The 20330-nt window shown below is 37.1% G+C and overlaps 1 protein-coding gene across 4 annotated transcripts in view; it reads left to right on the top strand.

Moving 5' to 3' along the window:
- The window catches only part of PRPF40A (pre-mRNA processing factor 40 homolog A), a 48244-nt gene that overhangs the window by 8497 nt on the left and 19417 nt on the right, over positions 1–20330 (top strand). For all 4 annotated transcript variants that reach the window (XM_062186831.1, XM_062186822.1, XM_062186813.1 and 1 more), the window contains exons 3-7: positions 7858–7938; positions 9728–9758; positions 11723–11739; positions 18612–18722; positions 20099–20219. In XM_062186831.1, the coding sequence (XP_062042815.1) occupies positions 7858–7938; positions 9728–9758; positions 11723–11739; positions 18612–18722; positions 20099–20219 (361 nt within the window). The remainder of the gene's footprint in view (positions 1–7857; positions 7939–9727; positions 9759–11722; positions 11740–18611; positions 18723–20098; positions 20220–20330) is intronic.

The raw sequence follows: 20330 nt of genomic DNA, 5'->3' as shown, positions 1-20330 counted from the left end.
GGCTCTATATGGGATGCTGGCTTCGCAGTGAGCAGCTTAACCTGCTGCGCCACAGCCTGGCCTCAGAACAGGATTTATTGAAAGGCAAAAGGATAGTACGCACTCATACATGAGTGTGGGCGACCTTGAGAGAATTGTCACCTTTTTAACACATTTTTTTTCTGTTACCTCTTGAACATCAAGTAAATACATCTTCAATAAAAAATGAACAATTTGCTGTACACCAGTATGCCATCTTGTGGTTATGTAAGAAGGCCTCTTGGAGTAGTTGACCTGTACCACCTAGTTTTGTCTAAGTAAACTCTTGTTTGTGAAACAGCCCTGCATTTCTTGGAGCATGCCTCAGTCATTGAGACATGATTGTATATGTTAAGCGATAAAGAAAATTGCCCTCCTTTATAATGAAATAAGATAAAGATTTGTCTGCATATAATACTGAATCTAGCTTGAAGGACTTGGGAAAGAGATAATGTTCCTGTGTCTGTGGAAATAGTACTTGAACCCCAAAGAAGGCTTAGTTGACTTTTTAGGGTAAGTTTCAAGTCTTTTATTTTGTGTGATTTAATTGAGACAAACCACAATGTGTGGATCCCCAGTTCTCTTTATAATATTAGAAAGAAAAATGACACAGTTCATTTTCATGCAGCTCTGTTTCTGAGTTTTTTGTCATACAGTCTATGTTAGAATTCTGCTGACGTGCTTCTTTAAGCTTTTAAACATTTCGTATACTCTTTTGGATTTGATTATCCTACCTGATAACGGGGTTGACTAGATAGATTTCGTGTATTGATCCCTACCAAAAATAATGGTTTTACAATATTTACTAGATGTTTCAAAGAACCAAAGTGCTGGGGCTGGCATTGTGGCATTGGTTAAAGCTGTTGTCTGTGACATGGCATCTTATATGGGTGTCTGTTGGAATCCTGGCTGCTCTACTTTGGTACAGCTCCCTGCTAATGCTCCTGGGAGAGCAGTGGAAATGGGTCTTGGACCCCTGCACCCATTTTGGAGACCCAGAAGAGGCTCCTGGTTCCTGGCTTCTGCTTGGCCCATCCCTGGCCATTGTGATCATTTGGGGAGTGAACCAGCAGATGAAGGTTCCTTCTTTCTTTTCCACCCTTCTTTCCCTCCCTCCCTTTCTCTGTAACTCTTCCTTTCAAATAAACAAAATAATCTTTAAATTAAAAAAAAGTGCTTGAGAGATCCATAAGGAATAAATGAAAGGGACAACATAAAAGATACCTAGATGACATGAAGAAGAATAGAAATAATAAAATTAAAAAAAACAGTTCATATCTGCAGGTTTTGCATCCAGTCATAGATTGAAAATATTCAAAGAAAAAAAAATGTTCGTTATAGAAGGAATTGTGTCTGTAATGAATGTATATATATTGCTTTCTTGTCATTCCTTAAGTAGTTCAGTAATAACTTAGTAGCATTGGTATTGTTATAAGTCAATTTGAAATATATAGGAGGATGTGTGCTAGGATATGCACGTAAATAAGCTGTTTATCAGGAGTCATCCATAGATTTTGGTGTGGATAGAGTTATCCTGGAATCTGTACTTCTCAGATAGATACCGAGAGACAACTATAGTAGTCACCATTTATTAAGCATCTTTTCTAAGTGCCTTAAATGTATTATCCCATTTAATTGCTACAGTACTGTTATCAGATGGGCACTATAAAGAGTAATTAATTGAACTACCTTCCTTAAAACCTGAAGGAATTTTATAGTAGTCTTCCTTTATCTGAGGGGTTATGTTCCAGATTCCAGTAGATGTTAGAAACTACAGGTAGCTTTTAACCCTGTATGTATGTAACATTTTTTCCTGTATGCCCTGGTATGTTGTGATAACTACCAAAATTAGTCTGTTGTTCCTTGTTTCTGTCTTGATGCCTTATTTGCATCATTGCTCTTGGACTTTGAAGCTACTATAAGTAAAATCATGTTACTTGGTGATCTGATAAAGGACAGAGCTTTGAGAGTCTTGAGGTGGAGATAGTATTGAGCCAGGGTTTCAGGTAGCATTTACAAATGGCATGTTTATACTAGAAAAAGATGACTCACATCCCAGGCAGATGGAGCAGGACTACTCAAGATTTCATCACACTACTCAGAATGGCATGCAATTTAAAACTTAATGAATTATTTCTGGAATATTTTATTTTAATATTTTTGGACCTTGGTTAATCATGGCTAGCCATAACCATGAATAAAAGGAAGCTACTGTACTGCAGTAATTCTTGATCTCTGAGATAAGAGAGTTTGGAAACCAATTTTGAATACTAGGATTTGTCTTAATACATAAGAGTTTATTCCATGTGATAACAGTGTGTGAAAATATTGTGTAACTTTTATCTAAATGTTTCTTGTAAAAAATGATATCTTAAATTTATATTACTCTAGATGAATAAGTAAGGTTAAATGATTTTCCCAAAATGTATCTACTTCTTTTGAGTTGTTAAAGGTATGCTTTAAACATAGGTATATTCATTTATTTCAATTTTATAAATATTTAATTAAGTTTCAGTTTTTGCATTTTCACATTGCACATTTGTTTATATTCATAAAAATGTTTAGTGCTGTGTAAGATACTTGATTTTAAATTATATACTTAATCACCTTTGTATATTATGTACTTACCTTGTGGAATTTTAAAAAGAACCAAGTAAAAATACCAGAATCAAACTTTGGGTCATGAACTTGTAACAGGTTTATATCAAGAATAGTTTCCCAGAAAATCAACCAAATTTATGAGTTAATAGACTAGACAATAAATAGGTCAAGGTATTTGTGATTTATTTCCAGCAAGAACGATATTAGGAAACAACTATAAGGAAAAGAACTTGTGAAATTTTTACTTGAAGATTTCTACTTTTGTTTCCTTTTCATATATTAAAATTGGAGACTAGGTTTATGGTTTCCACTTTTCTCTCTCTCCTGCCTTTCAATAGAGAAAAAAGGGAAAGATTGGATAAAATGAGCTTCCAGCTTATGGTTCACTTTCCACATGTGCTGAAGCTGGGAGCTAGAACACAATCCTCATCTCCTTCATGTGTGTCAGAAACCAGTTAGAAGTACAATCACTGCTTTTTCCCAGGGTCTGCATTGGCAGGAAGCTTAGATACTAATAACTAAAATTTCTCAATTTATAGTGCTTTACACATTTTCCAGTATCGCTTAGTGGGAATTTAAAAAGCACTGCGTGGTTTTGATTTTGTGGTATGCTACATTAAGTTAGTATGGACTACCATATAGTAAGTAGCCTTAAGAACTATATGATTCATGGGATTTTGTTGGATCACTACCATAGCAACTAAGTTATGATTTTTTTCCTTCTAATCCCTTAGAAGAGACATTCCATTTTCATTAAACTTAATATGTTATCAGTGGTGAGATACTCAATACTGCATGTAAAGCTGGGACACCACTATACATGTGAAGTAAGATGTATATCTACCAAGCAAAAAGGGACAGCAGAGAAACTTGACTGTCTTAACTTTGGTTACTGGGGAGGTGAAAGCAAAAGTCATTTTTGAGGATTTGAGGCGCAGTGCAATTACCACAGTCTTGCAGTATGGTTTACCATTATTAGTATGCTGCTAAAACAAAAAAAGAATAGATAACCTAGAAAAAATTTTAGTGGTCTCAGACCGAGAATTCTGCTAAGTGACTGGCATAATAATTCAGTTTTGAAAACAGCAATTGTGGCTGGCGCCGTGGCTCAGTAGGCTAATCCTCTGCCTTGCGGTGCTGGCACACCGGATTCTAGTCCCTGTCGGGGTGCTGGATTCTGTCCTGGTTGCCCCTCTTCCAGGCTAGCTCTCTGCTATGGCCCGGGAAGGCAGTGGAGGATGGCCCAAGTCCTTGGGCCCTGCACCTGCATGGGAGACCAGGAGAAGCACCTGGCTCCTGGCTTCGGATCAGCGTGATGCGCCGGCCTCTGCAGCCATTGGAGGGTGAACCAACAGCAAAAAGGAAGACCTTTCTCTCTGTCTCTCTCTCTCACTGTCCACTCTGCCTGTCAAAAAAAAAGAAAACAGCAATTGTAAAATCTGTCTCCAAGTTTTAAGTATCCTAGATTTAAAGTAAATGAGAATCATAATATTCCCACAAAATAGATTCTGTAACTATTGGGAACCAGGCTTTTCTTTGATGCTCAAGCCTATAGTGAAACCCTAAATTTGAGACAGTCTCATAATTTTTCATATAAAATATACTATTCTGCCTATTTATGTTTCTGTTACTTCAGTTTCATTTTAATAGCATCACAGTTTTGATTTGAATGAATCATTTATTTTTAGACTATTCAGTTCATACTTCAAGAATCTTGCAGAGGCAGCCATTGCAGTACAGCAGGTTAACTCATGTTTGGAACACCTGCATCCCATGTCAGAGGACCAGTTTGAGTCCCAGCTCCTTTTTTTTTTTTTTTAGATTTATTTTATTGAGTTGAAAGAGTTACAGAGAGAGGAGAGGTAGAGAGAGAGAGGTCTTCCATCCGCTGGTTCACTCTCCAGATGGCTGCAACGGCTGGAGTGTGCCAATCCTAAGCCAGGAGCCAGGAGCTTCTTCTGGGTCTTCCACACCAGTGCAGGGGCCCAAGGCCTTGGGCCATCATCTACTGCTTTCCCAGGCCATAGCAGAGAGCTGGATGGGAAGAGGAGCAGCCGGGACTAGAACCAGCGCCCATATGGGATGCCGGCGCTTCAGGCCAGGGCTTTAGCCCACTACTACGCCATAGCGCTGGCCCCTCCTTTGATTTTGATTCAGCTTCCTACTAATGTGCCTTGTATTCTGCAGATGATGGCCCAGGTACTTGGTCCTACCACCCACACAGGAGACTCTAATGGAGTTCCTCACTTTTCACTTCGGCCTGGCCTAGTCTCAGCTGTTAGGGGCATTTGGGGAGTGAACTAGCAGGTAGTAGATCACTTTCTTTGTGTCTCTACCTCTGTCTCTACCAGTATGCCTTTGAATAAATAAATAAAGCTTAAAAAAAAGTCTTACAAATAAGGATATCAGATAAAACAAACTTAAATAGTTGCCACCTCTCAGATTTTGCAGAGCTGCTGAGGGAGAATATAGCTTTTTACTTGACATTAAATTTTATTTTATAACCAATACAGAAATTCCAGGTTAAAGGGAAAATGTTGATGTTGAAAAATTTGAGATAAAGAAAGAGGGATGATTAAAGGGAAAACTCTGCCAAATTTTGTATGTTTATTAATTTTAACTTATTGTTTGCTGTAAGTCTCACTAGCCTGGTCTGGAATTCTCTTGTCATATGTAGGAGATTCAATCTTTACTGTGAAGTTAGGATATTTCAACTGGAATTTCATTTGCAGTCTGCTGCTATATTATGGAGATTTTACCCCACTGTTAAAAATATTTTTGATTCTTTGGAAATTACTGTTTTTCTCTTAATTTTTAAACTATGATTTTTCAATTTAGTTAACAATTCTAGCTTTAAATACATTTCTAGATTATTTTATTTGTAGATCCTATTAAGTAGCAGGCTGCTGCTTTGTAGCCCACATGCTTCTGAGTTGGTGTTCCTGAAAACCAGTTCCGGATTCAACTTACATCATATTAACATAAAGAAAAATTGTGAGGATGTTATCTGTTGGGTGGGGTGAAGGTACATATGGGAAGGGAGCAAGCCTTGTTCTTAGTTGATTGCTTTATTTTTCCTTTTATGTGTGAGTGTTTTCTCTAATTCTTAGTTTGGTTAGTGAGGCTTGTCAGCTTCTCTGTTTTTGAATGCTGTACCTTTAAATATATATGTGTGTGTGTGGTGTGTGTGTGTGTGTGTATGTATGTATATTTTGGAGTAAGATGCCAGCATCCCATATCAAAGTGCCAGGGTTCAAGCTTTAGCCACCTCATGCTTCCCATCCATGCTAATGCACCTGGAACGTAATGGATGATGGCCCATTGTGGGAAGTCTGAATGGAGTTCTTGGCTCCTGGCTTTGGCATGGCCCAGTTCCGGTTATTGTGAGCATCTGGGGAGTGAACTTGCAGATGGAAGATACCTACCTACCATTGTCACTCTATCTTAAATAAATCTTTTAAACATTGATATGTATAATTTTGACCATGTGTTACAAATAGGCTACCATATTATTCTAATCATGATTTTTGTGAAGTTATTGTTTAATATTGTTGGTATAATTTACTGGATATTTTTTCATCTATTGACTACATACTGCTTCATTTCAATAGTTAATTTAGACCTCTTTTGTTTCATGAGTTGATTTTCACAAGTAATAAAATTCAGGGTGTGTATTCTTGTCTGCTTTTAATAGGCTTTAATTTAATTTATATGTTGCTGCTGACCAATGTGCCTTCTGTTCTGTTCCTGTTTCTCAGATTGTCCATTTAATTCGAAACTGCTGAGTTACTAGTTATCTTGTTCTAATACTGCTATGTAATTTTTGTCCCCCAACCCAGTTTCCTTAGAAATGTTTGGTGTATGCATTAAAAAGCAAAATTGTAATGTTGCATTACACTGATAAATGTGCATTGAGGCAGATATTTGAGAAATGTATGTTAATCTGCATAATTTTTATTTATGTCTGATTAATTCATAGACTTGACTCATAGTTGTTGGTAAATTACATAGAACGCTTCAAACCTATCTTCAAATACTTATCTGTGTGCTTTGTTTTTTGAACAAGAAACGAGGGCTGGATTATATAGGATAATAAGTTTTATGATTCACACATTTACAAGCACTTTTTTTTTTTTTTTAATTTTTGACAGGCAGAGTGGACAGTGAGAGAGAGAGACAGAAGAAAGGTCCACCTTCTGTCGTTGGTTCACCCTCCAATGACCACCGCGGTAGCACGCTGCGGCCGGCACACCGCACTGCTCCGATGGCAGGAGCCAGGTGCTTATCCTGGTCTCCCATGGGGTGCAGGGCCCAAGCACTTGGGCCATCCTCCACTGCCTTCCCGGGCCACAGCAGAGAGCTGGCCTGGAAGAGGGGCAACCGGGACAGGATCGGCGCCCCAACCAGGACCAGAACCTGGTGTGCCGGCGCCGCAAGGTGGAGGATCAGCCTAGTGAGCTGCGGCGCCGGCCAACAAGCACTTTTAATCTTAAGTTTTTGTAAAGGACCAAATTGCTATACAAATTCTTTCATGCTTTCAGATACTAAAATTAAAGGTGAAAAATACTGGGAAACTTTTTTTTTTTTTTGAAGATTTGTTTATTTTCTTGAAAGTCAAAGTTACACAGAGAGGGAAGGAGAGGCAGAGAAAGAGAGACGTAGGTCTTCTATCTGCTGGTTCACTCCCCAGTTGGCTGCAACAGCCAGAGCTGTACCGATCCAAAGCCAGGAGCCAGGAGTTTCTTCCGGGTCTCCCACACGGGTACAGGAGCCCAAGGACTTGGGCCATCTTTTACTGCTTTCCCAGGCCACAACAGAGAGCTGGATTGGAAGTGGAGCAGCCAAGACTTGAACGCCCATATGGGATCCCGGCACTGAAGGCTGCAGTTTTACCCACTACACCACAGCGCCGGCCCTGAGAAACTTTTCTTTTGCTTTAAAGTAGGGAGAAAAGCATACGTATTGAGTTAAAACTAAAAGGAAATTAATATTCTTAAGTTTTGGCTAGAAATAATAGCCTAAACTTAAGTTTGTTTGTTAAAATAATTTCAATTACAGATAAGCTATGACATAACTGTTAAAATAAACCTTTGGTAATGTTTTTCATTCATTCAACAAATATTTACTGAGCAAACTCTATATAGTAGGATGTTCAGTGTCTTTTAGTCTTAAGTTGTATGATTCTCAAAGTCAAATTAAAGACTTAGGTATAATGTAACAACATTTCTTTTGTTTTAGATGCCTGGAATGATGTCTTCAGTAATGCCTGGAATGATGATGTCTCATATGTCTCAGGCTTCCATGCAGCCTGCTTTACCGGTAATCTTGTGAAAATAACTTTTCTGTAATGCATTTTTGATTGATTACTTTTATGTTTGCATTAATATAAGTGCATTATAGACAGTCTTTTAAGTGTCTCTGGTTACCATTATAATATGAAGGTTACAGTGGACTTTTAGTTGTAGTTTATATAACTTGAATGATAGCCATTTATTTTTTCCTATATTGGTATCATAAAATTAATTCTATATTAAACAAGACCAGAATACTGAAAAATGTAATTTGTGAGACAAAAACATTTTTTTTATTCTGGTAACATTGTGTTTTATGTTTTGTTTTCCATTCTCAATTGACTTTATTTTGCATTCTAGAATTGTAAACACTTTATTCCATAAAAACAGAATAAGTATTCTTTTATATATTTTATATATTCAGTTAACATTTTGATGGATAGATACTTATTTTATTGACTGCTAATTGAAAATTGATATAATATGATTTAGTACTAAGTTTAGAAATCAGAGGTCTTAGTTTGAAATCTACACTTCATAGGACTTAAGCTGTAGCATTTCAGAAAATTCTTGTAAAGCCTTAACCACTTCTGTTAGCTTAATTCCTTTATTACATAGTGGTTAGAATGAATATCCAATATTATAAAGTAACATGTTGCGTATGTTATGTAAACATTTTCTGTGAGATGTTGGGCGGTGTCTTGTGGTCACTAACCTAATCATATTTCTGCAGTAAAACACACAGATACTCGCTTTAAGGTAGAACTAAGACTGTAAGGGGTTTGTGTTCATTCAGGGTAGATTTTGCTACTACAATGAATTTTGGTGCCATACTTGAAAAAACTTGATTTTCAGAGCTTTCTGGATTTTAGAATTACGGGTAAAGGTCATGAGGCTGTATATAATTAATGACTGCATAATACATTAAAGCATTTAATACTTTTTTCATTTTTAAGATTATTTGGCTAATCCTCCGCCTTGTGGCGCCGGCACACCGGGTTCTAGTCCCCGTCAGGGCACCGATCCTGTCCCGGTTGCCCCTCTTCCAGGCCAGCTCTCTGCTGTGGCCAGGGAGTGCAGTGGAGGATGGCCCAAGTGCTTGGGCTCTGCACCCCATGGGAGACCAGGATAAGCACCTGGCTCCTGCCATCGGAACAGCGCGCTACCACGGCGGCCATTGGAGGGTGAACCAACGGCAAAGGAAGACCTTTCTCTCTGTCTCTCTCTCACTGTCCACTCTGCCTGTCAAAAAAAAAAAAAAAAAGATTATTTGGAAGGCAGAGTTACAGAGAGGCATAGACAGAGAGAAAGAAAAAGAGAGGTCTTCCATCTGCTGGTTTACTCCCCAAATGGCCACAATGGTTGGAGCTGGGCCAATCTGAAGCCAGGAACCAGAAGCTTCTGCCAGGTCTCCATGGGCGCTTCTGCCAGCTCTCCCACAGGGGCGCAGGGGTCCAAGGACTTGAGCCAACTTCCACTGCTTTCCCAGGCCATGGCAGAGAGCTGAATTGGAAGTGGAGCTGCCAGAACTTGAAATTGGCACCCATTTGGGATGCTGGAACTGCAGGTGGCAGCTTTACCTGCTAGGCCACATAACTGGCCCCAAAGCATTTAATATTTTAAAGTACTTAAATAGTGCCAGACTGTTGATCCATTATAATTTATAGCAAGCTCAAGAAATGATATCACATAAACTTTCGCTAAGAATCTTTTTGAGTTAGTGGTTTTAGAATTGATTATTGTTCTTTAAGAAAAATGTATCTAAAATGTACTTTAAGCAAAAGTGAATATTACTAATTTCATTTTTCTTCTTACAGCCAGGTGTAAATAGTATGGATGTGGCAGCAGGTATGTATACCATGAATACTATATGCAGAGGTACTTGAAAAAGGAATTAAAGTAGTTTATTTTGGTACAAAAATATTTTGAAATTATGCATTCATAGATCTTCAAAAAGCTCATGAAAATTTTGTATTAGGAAAAAACTGCATGGATCCCTTCTATAATGTATTTTTTTACATCAAAATAAAACTTTTATTTCCATTTTCCATGGGATTTTTTTAAGTACTCCAACATTAAACTTCATTTGGATAGTGGGAGCCATTTTACAATCAGCTCCTTTTTTTAAAAATATTTCTTTATTTGAAAAGCAAACAAAGAGTTGCGGAGAAAGAGATCTTCCATCTTTTGGTTTACTTCTTATGGCTGCAATGACCTGGGCTGGGTCAGGCCTAAGCCAGGAAGAGCCTAGAACTACAGCTGTTTCACAAACTTCATTATTTGTTTAAATGAAAAGTGATATTCTGTAATTCATAGCACAATTGTGCATGGTTTTTTTTTTAATCATTATTTAGATATCTAAAACTGAGTCTTCTAAGTAACCCTGAAAAATTAAATTGAAATTTCTTTTTTTTTTTTAAGATTTTTTTTATTTATTTGAGAGGTAGAGTTAAAGACAGAGGGAGAGACAGAGAGAAAGGTCTTCCTTCCATTGGTTCACTCCCCAAATGGCCTGGCTGCAATGGCAGGAGCTGCACTGATCTGAGCTGGGTTGGAAGAGGAATAGAACTGGCGCCCATATAGGATGGTGGCACTGCAGGCAGAGGAGGATTAACCTGTGCCACAGCATCAGCCCCTGAAATTTCTTTTAAAAAATATTTATTTATTTATTTAAAAGGCATAGTTATTGCAGAGAGGCAGAGAGAGAGAGAGAGGTCTTCCATCCGCTGGTTCATTCCCCAGATGGCCGCAACAGCTGGAGCTGCGCTGATCTGAAGCCAGGAGCTTCCTCTGGGTCTCCCACGTGGGTGCTGGGGCCCAACAAATTGGGCCATCTTATACTGCTTTCCCAGGCCATGGCAGATAGCTGGATCGGAAGTGGAGCAGCCAGGACTTAAATAGGCATCTATATGGGATACTGGCACTGCAGGCAGAGTCTTTAACCAGTATCCCATAGTGCCAGCCCCTGAAATTTCTTTTTAATGTCTTTTAAAATGCTTTGGCTCTGCAGTTGATGTCCATAATAGCTTGTATTGAATGCTGTCAGTATATTTGAACTTTGTTGTGCTTATTTTGTTTTACAGTCTTTGTTTTTTTAAGTATATTTTTAAGATATAAGTTTCTAAAGTTAGAGATTATTTGTATGAACTTTGTTAATAACATGCATTTCAAAATGCATATCTTAAGGGGTTTACTGTAGTTTAGGATACACCAACCAACAGAACTTTCTGCAGTGATGGAATTGTTCTATAATTTGTACTGCCAAATAGAGTAGCCATTAGCCCCGTGTAGTTACTCAATGTTTGAAAAGAGGCTGGTGTAGTTTAGGTACTAATGATTTTTACATTTTATTGAATCTTAATTTAAATTTTAATTTAAGCAGTGAATTTTACTGCTAATGGTTTCTTTCTTGTAAAGCATATATCTAGAATCAAGATGGTTCAAATTTCCAGAAGTCTAAAGCATAAATTAGAAGTCAGAGAACCATTATTGTACTTTGATAAAATATGCAGCAAAAAAAGAGGAATAGATAAGATAGATCGCCTATAATAGTCAAAAGAACAAAAGGCAAGGTGAATACTTTTCAGACTGATTTCAAGATAAAGATTGAAAGCTCAAATTCTGAAAGTGCTTTGCAGTGTAAATACTTAGTTTATGAGAAAAAGAACATTCATTTAGGGCAAATAGGACAGTTTCTAATGAGTAAGGATGAGGAGGAAGCAGTATTATGAATAAATAATAAAATTGTTAAGTTAAAGAAGAGACCATGATTTATCACATTATAAATATTTTGCTTTTTGTTTTTCTGTTAGGTACAACATCTGGCGCAGTAAGTACTCTTTAAACCTCCATAATACGTTTATTTCATTATTGCTTTAACCTATTACATTGAATCACTCCTTAGATCAGTCCAGAGTCTTCTTTGCCAAGATTGAAAACTAACTTTGATGGGACTTTTCAGAGTAGTGTTTTAGTGCATTGCATATTGCTGTCACAGTTGAGGCCACTTACTTTATAAAGGAGAAAGGTTTATTTAGCTAACAGTTTTGGCGACTGAAAGTCCATTATCGGGCTATTTTCATCTGCTTAGCCTCTAGTGAGGGCTTTCTGCCTACTTCAGAATATGTTGGATGGCATACATACAGAGAGTACATGTGAGAACAGTGAATGGTGGATGAGGAATGGAACGCGTGGCAGCAAGACAAGACGCAGTAGAGCACACTGAGGAAGCTGAAGCGTGCTTTCTAACAGTCCTGTGAGTGAAAATTCACTCCCTGGATAAAAGTATTAATTTTTCTTAATGACCTATTTATTTGTCCCTCAAAGGCATGCATACTAACACTGCCACATTGGGAACCAAATCTCAGCATAACTTTTGTGGGGAGAAACCGTATTAAAATCATAACAAGTAGGAAACCTATATATATATATATCAATATTTACAAGGATCTCAAATCTTTGTTTCATGATTAGAAGGAAAGTATAAGTATTAGGTGAATAGTAATTTGTAATTTTAATTAAGTATTACATTAACAGGTACTCTTTTTTTACATAGAAAAATTAATTTACCCTGTTTTTACTGCAAACCTGATGTAAATTTTTTCTAGTCCAATTGTTACTGGGTATTTTGCAGATTGCTTCTATGATTAAGTGGATACTAAAGTCCAAGGATGTTCAAGTTTCTTATATATGGCTTATTAAGTCTATATGTTTAGTACAGACACAATTATTTTTAAAACTAGTAGTTTTCTTTTGCTGATGATTCTGTATATGGTGTTTTGTGAAACGTTTTTATCATGCCCCATGATTTGGGAAATAATGTTACTCCTGAGACTCCACTTAAAAATGCTATTTTGAGTTTTTTAATAATTAACCTCAAGGGTTTTTCTTTCGTGCTATTCCTAGAGATCAAAGCAGAGTTTAGATGTATAATCTTACTTAATGATAACAGACCTGAGAGCTACCTGATAATACATCTTGAAAAGATAGAGAGACTGGTATCATGGTGCAATAGGTTAAGCTGCCTGTGATGACAGGCATATCCCATATCCATATCAGAGTGCCAGCTCAAGTCCTAGCTGCTCCACTCTTCTAGCTTCCTGCTAATGTGCCTGGGAGAGCAATGAAAAATTGTTTGAGTCCTTGGGTCCCTGCCACCCACATGGTAGACCCTTGGAAGAATCTCCTGGCTTCAGCCTGACTCAGCCCTGGCCATTGCCGCTATGTGGGGTGTGAACTACTGGATAGAAGATAATCTCTTATCCTTATCCTCCTCCTCTTCCTCTCCTTCTTTCCTTGTAACTCTCAAGTAAGAAAGTAACTCAAATAAATAAATAAATCTTTTAAAAAGCTTTGAATTAATTACAAGTATGTTAATGCACATTTTGGAAAATAATTTTTGAGAAGCTTATTTAAATATTTTTATGGTATTCTTAGGATGTATTTTGCTTTGAAAATTGAATTGTTATACATTATTCTGGTACTCTTCCATCATAACTACTTTTCTGTATTTTTGAAAAAAGATAAATGTTTTCTGCTTACCTAAATAACTTCCACTCACTGGGAAGAAAACAAAGCAAATATAAGTTAATGAAAGCAACACTGAATATTTTCAGGAGAGAATCACCAAATTAACTTGCTTCCTGTTGCTAATATCTAGGTTGTTTGTGTCTGGGCTCTAAGCCCTCCTTCTGGTCCCTACACATTTTGTATAAAGAAGGAATAATTTCAAAACCAAAAATAGACAAATGGGATCTCATCAAACTGAAGAGTTTCTGCACAGCAAAAGAAAAAAGAACAGAAAACTTGCAAAATGGGAGAAAACATTTGCAAGTTATCTGACAAGGGAGTTAATATCCTGGATATACAAGGAACTCAGAACAATAACAGTAGACACACAAGTAATTCAATTAAAACTAGGCGGTAAATTAAACAGACAATTCTCATAGGAAGACATGCAAATAACCAATAGGTACATGAAAAATACTCAACATCACTAATGCAATTCAACGCCAGTGATTTGTCACCTCACCCCAGTAAGATTGGTTTTTCCCAAGGACAAAAAACAAGTATCATCCAGGCTGTGGAGTAAAGAGAACCCTGGGATTTTGGTAGTTTGCCAAGAAGTCATTTCCTTACATCTTCAGATTGCCTGTAAATCTGTTCCATGTCTGTTAATCTGTTCTTGTTTTCCTTTTGTTATTTTCCCTGCATTAGAATAGTAAGGGGATTTCTCTTCTTATTTAGTGTTTGGATTAAACCATTTTTTCCTTTCATTTTCATATAAATAATTTGTATAGAAATATTAGTATCATTGTATATACATTTTTTTGGTTTTGTTTTTTTTTTTAAGATTTATTTATTTGAAAGAGTTACAGAGACGTAGATACAGAGAGGAAGGTCTTCCATCTGCTGGGGTTCACTCCCCCCATCTACTGGGGTTCACTCCCCAGATGGCTGCAATGGCCAGAGCTGCACCGATCTGAAGCCAGGAGCCAGGAGCTTCCCCCAAGTCTCCTACATGGGTGCAGGGGCCCAAGAACTTGGGTCATCTTCTGCTTTCCAAGGCCATAGCAGAGAGCTGGATGGGAAGAGGAGCAGCCGGGACTAGAACCGGCACCTATATGGGATGCCGGCACCTCAGGCCAGGATTTTAACCCACTGTGCCACAGCACCAGCCCCTGGTTGGAGTGTTTTTTTTTTTACCAACTGTTTTTGTTAATTGGCCTTTTTTGAATCTGAAAAGTTTATCAGCATTTGGGCTACACTTATGTGAGATTTTTTGTTATTCCCTATTTTCGTTGCATTTCAAATAGTATTTTTTCTTTATTTTGGCAATATCATTGGTATGATGTCTTATTTTTATTTGACACTTTTCCTTCTTTGTATGAATAGACCCTCATTTGTATGTTTTTCAGTGTGTGGATATTGAGTTAATCTCAATTTCATCACTGTTAAAAAGTAGACCTTTAGAGGACAGTCTTCTACATATTTGTGACAATATCAGTGGGATGATGCCGAGTGAAATTTCAGGGTGGAGCAAAGATGTTTACATTTTTTACTGTTTTAAGATTTTATTTATTTATTTATTTATTTATGAGATGGAGTTAGAGATATTACAACTGTTGGTTCATTCCCCAAATGGCCGCACTGACTCGGGCCGAGCCAATACAAAGCCAGGAGCCAGGAGCTTCTTCCAGGTCTTCCAGGCAGGTCCAGGAACCCAAGCTCTTAAGCCATCATCTTTTCACTGCTTTCCCAGGCCATAAGCAGAGAGTTGGATTGGAAGAGGAGCAGCTAGGACACATGCCGGCACTGCAGGTGGAAGCTTAGCCTACTATGCCACGGTGCTGGCATAAGAACTGCTAACCTATACTTTAGAGGCTATACACTACTTTAATTCTTAACCATAGCTTAAGAATACCCTTTTAACATTTAGATTGTCTTCAATATCATTTTTCTGAGAAATTATCTTTTAATGTGTTCTTCCTTGATTTGTTGGTATCTGTCTTTGTTCTGTTGATGGCCGTTCTTATTTTTCTATTCAATAACATTTGAAAGGCAGAGTGACAGCGTGGGGAGCTAGAGAGATTGTCCATCCACTGGTTCACTTCCCAAATGGCTAAAATAACTAAGATGGGGCCGGGATGAAGGCAAACAACATGAACTCTATCTGGGTTGCCCGTGTGAGTGACAGTGACTCAAAGTACTTGAGCCATCATCTTCTGGAGTGGCTTATCAGGGAGCTGGCTTAGAAGCAGAGTAGCTGGCACTGGCACACCACTATGGGATGTGGACATTGCAAGTGGTGGCTTAATCCATTGCGCCACAATATCTGCCTCGCAATAATAGTTTTTAACCTTTATTTTGCAAATGTACTTCTAGTTTACCCTTTATTTTAAAAAATTAATTTTTATTTCTCAACTGCTGTTTTGTGTCTGTATTTTGTTACTACAACAACTGGGTTGGTAGTAATTCAGAGACCGGTGCCATCTGTAAAGTGCAGAGTAATACAGAAGCTCCAATTTTAGGAAGATCTTAACTTCTTTAAGGCCACAAAGTTCAAGTACTTTCATTGGTTCTTAATATTTGCTTCAGAGAAATTGCAGTTTTCTTGTCCAATATAGTGTGCTAGAATAAGTTAAAGAATTTAACACACTTTTGGCATACCTTATTACCCTGCTGCAGAAATCCATGTGGTGAATTGTCATGTCAAATGACTTACTAAGTCTGTTGGGATGTTCAATTCTTTTGTCATCAAGCTACTTAAATTTTGTGAAGTTCTTTTTTAATTTTAGTGGCTGTGCCTTATTCCTTTACATTAATACCAGTTATTTTTTCTTTTTCTCATATTTTCAAATGTGTTTTTAATTTTTTTCTGATAAGATTACAATTGTGATTCATTTAGACTATCACAATTTGCATAAAGTTATATTTGTGAGTACAGTGTGTTTTGTCACAATCCTTTGGTAGCCATAGATACTGACTAAATTTTCAGGTAGAATTTAGAGAACTATGGGCTGGCACCGCGGCTCAATAAGCTAATCCTCCGCCTGTGGCGCCGGCACCCCACGTTCCAGACCCAGTCGGGGCGCGGGATTCTGTCTTGGTTGCCCCTCTTCCAGTCCAGCTCTCTGCTGTGGCCCAGGAGTGTAGTGGAGGATGGCCCAAGTGCTTGGGCCCTGCACCCGCATGGGAGACCAGGAGAAGCATCTGGCTCCTGGCTTCGGAACAGCGCGGTGCGCCGGCCACAGCGGCCATTGGAGGGTGAACCAACGGCAAAGGAAGACCTTTCTCTCTGTCTCTCTCTCTCTCTCACTGTTCATTCTGCCTGTCAAAAAGAAAAAAAAATTCAGAGAACTATGATTGTGATAATATGAGGACATATCACTTGTTTATAGTATGCTGGGTAAGAGCACCAGTTATTTTTTCAAAAGTTAAAATCATTCCTTTGTTTTAAATACTTGAATTTTCATCATCTTTTCTTGGTTTGTCATCAGATTTTGGAGTTGTTCCTTAATTTTCATTTTTTTAAAAAATATTTTAATTTATTTATCTGAAAGAGTTACACAGAGAAGGAGAGGCAGAGAAAGAGAGGTCTTCCGTCCATTGGTTCACTCCCCAATTAGCTGCAAAGGCCGGGAGCCAGGAGCTTCTTCTGGGCCTCCCACGTGGGTGCAGGGTCCAAGCAGTTGGGCCATCTTTCCCAGGCCATCAGCAGGGAGCTGTATCAGAAGTAGAGAAGCTGAGACTCAAACCAGCACCTGAGTGGGATGCTGGAGCCACAAGCAGATGCTTAACCTATGTCTCAGTGCCAGCCACTAGTTTTCGATTATTATGTTTCATTTTACCATCTAAATTTTCTGAAATTGTGAAGCATTTTATAGTTCATGGTATCTACTGTCTAGGTTTTAGTTACAGATTAGTCGTATATGAGTCAATAGCAAAAGTGCCAACATTCAAAAGAATTGATACCAGTGATTTGGAGGAAACAGGGCACTTTATTCTCATCCTCAGAATACGACTGTGGTGAGAAAATGGGAAAATCAATGACTCACATTTGTTTAGCCATATCCAAAGCAGAAATCAAAAGATGATCAGTTCTTAATAAAGTCGATAAGAAAAAGCAGGTAAATCAGCTTTAAATAAATGCAAAAGAAGGTTAAGAATCAGTAGCAGTGATTTTCACTTATTTTATAATTTTTAAGAGAAATAATCCTGATGCTGCAGAAGATAATACTATTTTGGATTATAATGGACATCAAGGGCTCTTAAACAAAAAGGGGTTGCTTGCACAAAATGGTACTTGATAAATTCAGTATCTAAGTAAATAAATTTTAAAATATTTTAAAGCAGAATGTGAGTAGTAGGACAGCATATGATAGTTTGACAGTTATTTTTTTATTTTTCTTTGAGATGTATAATACTGTTGGATTTCAAAAAATGTGGTATATACTGTCTTTGTAACTTGTTTTCCAGCAGTTTGTTACCATCTGAATAATAGCTTTGGTATTTATTCAGACCTGATGATTTGATTTGGTTTGACGCATCATGTCTATTGATGCATCAAGTTTCATTAATAGCTTTTAGTAGATTATTAGTTCTCTTGGACTCTTCGTTAAGAGTAGATTTATATTCTACTTCAGAATAATTTCACATAAAACTTTATATCTCAACTCTCTTGTTTCGAGCCATCTGGAGTCATGTGGTTTTTTTTTTTCCCCCTCCTCTTTTCTTGATTTTATCTTGTTTGCAGTTTAATTTTTTTCCAATTTTGAGAGTTGTATCTTAATGGCATGATAGTTTAAAACTCCAATATGATACTCTCTGGACTAGAAGCATGATCTGTTGTCCTATATTACATTAGCAGCTAGTTCATATATGTTGTCTTGTATGTACTACAGAGATTTATACTGTCTTATGTACCCAAGTTACAGAGTTACTGTTCTTCGAGCAGTCATATCTTTGTAATTCCATCAGAAATTCTAAAACTGCCGCTTTTGAAGCACTTTTAAAATACTCTGTTTTTCAGTTTTTTCTCTACATGGATTGATAAATTATTCTAATTGTCTTAAGCTGTCAAATTATATCCATTTGATTCAATTTCTTCACATATTTATAACCTTGAAACTAGTAATACTGGTATTTACTGTCAGTGGCAGTGTTACATAACTTAAATCTTTCTTAATTCTTTGCCCGCAGAAATCAATGTGGACTGAACATAAATCACCTGATGGAAGGACTTACTACTATAATACTGAAACAAAACAGTCTACCTGGGAGAAGCCAGATGATCTTAAAACACCTGCTGAGGTAGAGGTCTTAGGGCTGGAAATCAGGGACCGTTCAGTAGATCAGGGCACACCTTTTTGGATTCTGTATTTCACTATCTAAAGAGCAGAATTGCCTATATACTAGAAGAGGGTTAGTATAGAAACACCCATCAGCAAGAATAATAATACAACTAAATTTTTTCCAGACTAATTTTGTTTACTGATTTTGCCCCTACTCCAAAAGATGGTTTAAAAAAATATATAGGGCGATGGGCATAAAGACTTACCTTTTGTTTTGCCTGTTTTTCCCCTTCTTTTTAATTCACATATCAAATTGGTTTCTTAAGAGCAAAACTGGCAGTCTTAAAAATTTCCAAAGAGGGAGTTGGGGTAATGGGAAGGAAATGAAATTAGCAACAAACACTTCCTTCTTTGAGAATGGGAAATTGTCTCTGCAGAAAATGACCTTAAAAAGTGTTTATGTTTCATTTTGTGTTGTAAATTTTATTTAACCCAGTATTGATTGATCCTTGGTGATATTTGTGATATTTGTACTTGTATTATCCAAGAAACCGTCAGTATTCAAGTTTTCAATATCTTTTTTTATATCATCCTAACATTTTAATGAGTGCTTCACAAAGTCTGGAAAATGTAAATAAAATATGTTTGTTTTGATGCAAAAAGTTTGAGACCCATGTAAAACTTTTTCATTCCATGGCTGGTTTTAGGCTACCCCTAAGCCTGGAGATTCAGCAAGGTATCCCATTTGGTTGGCAGAGGCTCAAGTATTTGAACCACCATCTGCTGCTTTTCCCAGGCCATTAGCTGGATTGGAAGTGGAACAGCGGGAACACAAACCAGTGCACATATAGGATGCTGGTGTTGCAGGAGGCTGCTCTGCTTGTTACCTCACAATACCGGTACCCCATGAAAGCTTTAAAGACCTCATGTGTGGATTTCAAAATTTTTGCATGAAAAATGAAAGCTTTAAAGACCTCATATGTGTGGATTTCAAAATTTTTGCACCAAAATAAACTACCATTTTTCATGAACATTTTGAAGAAAACTTGTATTACATATATTATATGTATATTATGCTTTAATATGTTAGTTTAGATACAGTTGTAACAATATCATATCATGAAGCTGATATCTAATCAGATTTTTATTTTCCTTAAATTTTGTTTTTTCTACTTGTATTACTACTTGAAATGTGTAATGGAAATTTTTACCTGGATGGGTGACAAGATCATATGGATTTGAGATAATAGGGTTGCTGCCTTAACAAATTACCTTTTTACCAGCATCTCCCCAAGTTTTAGAAATAATAAAGGGTAAAAATATGTAGTGAAAACAGTTACATGAAATTTAGTGATGTTAAATATATTAGTTAACTCAGAGTTTGTTCTTCTATAGCAACTGTTATCTAAATGCCCCTGGAAGGAGTACAAATCTGATTCTGGAAAGCCTTATTATTACAATTCTCAAACAAAAGAATCCCGCTGGGCCAAACCTAAAGAGCTTGAGGATCTTGAAGGTAAAAATAGGAGAAAATAATGTGTAGTATAATTTTTTTACTTTGATATATCAATCACTTTGAAATAATCCTTCCTGAATAGGATTATTCAAAGGCCTTTTTTTTTTTTTT

The sequence above is a fragment of the Lepus europaeus genome, chromosome 1 (genome assembly GCF_033115175.1).
Source record: "Lepus europaeus isolate LE1 chromosome 1, mLepTim1.pri, whole genome shotgun sequence".
In the NCBI taxonomy this organism is placed as follows: Eukaryota; Metazoa; Chordata; class Mammalia; order Lagomorpha; family Leporidae; genus Lepus; species Lepus europaeus.
Note: the sequence above shows the minus strand (reverse complement) of the source record. Positions and strands in the feature narration are given on the sequence as shown.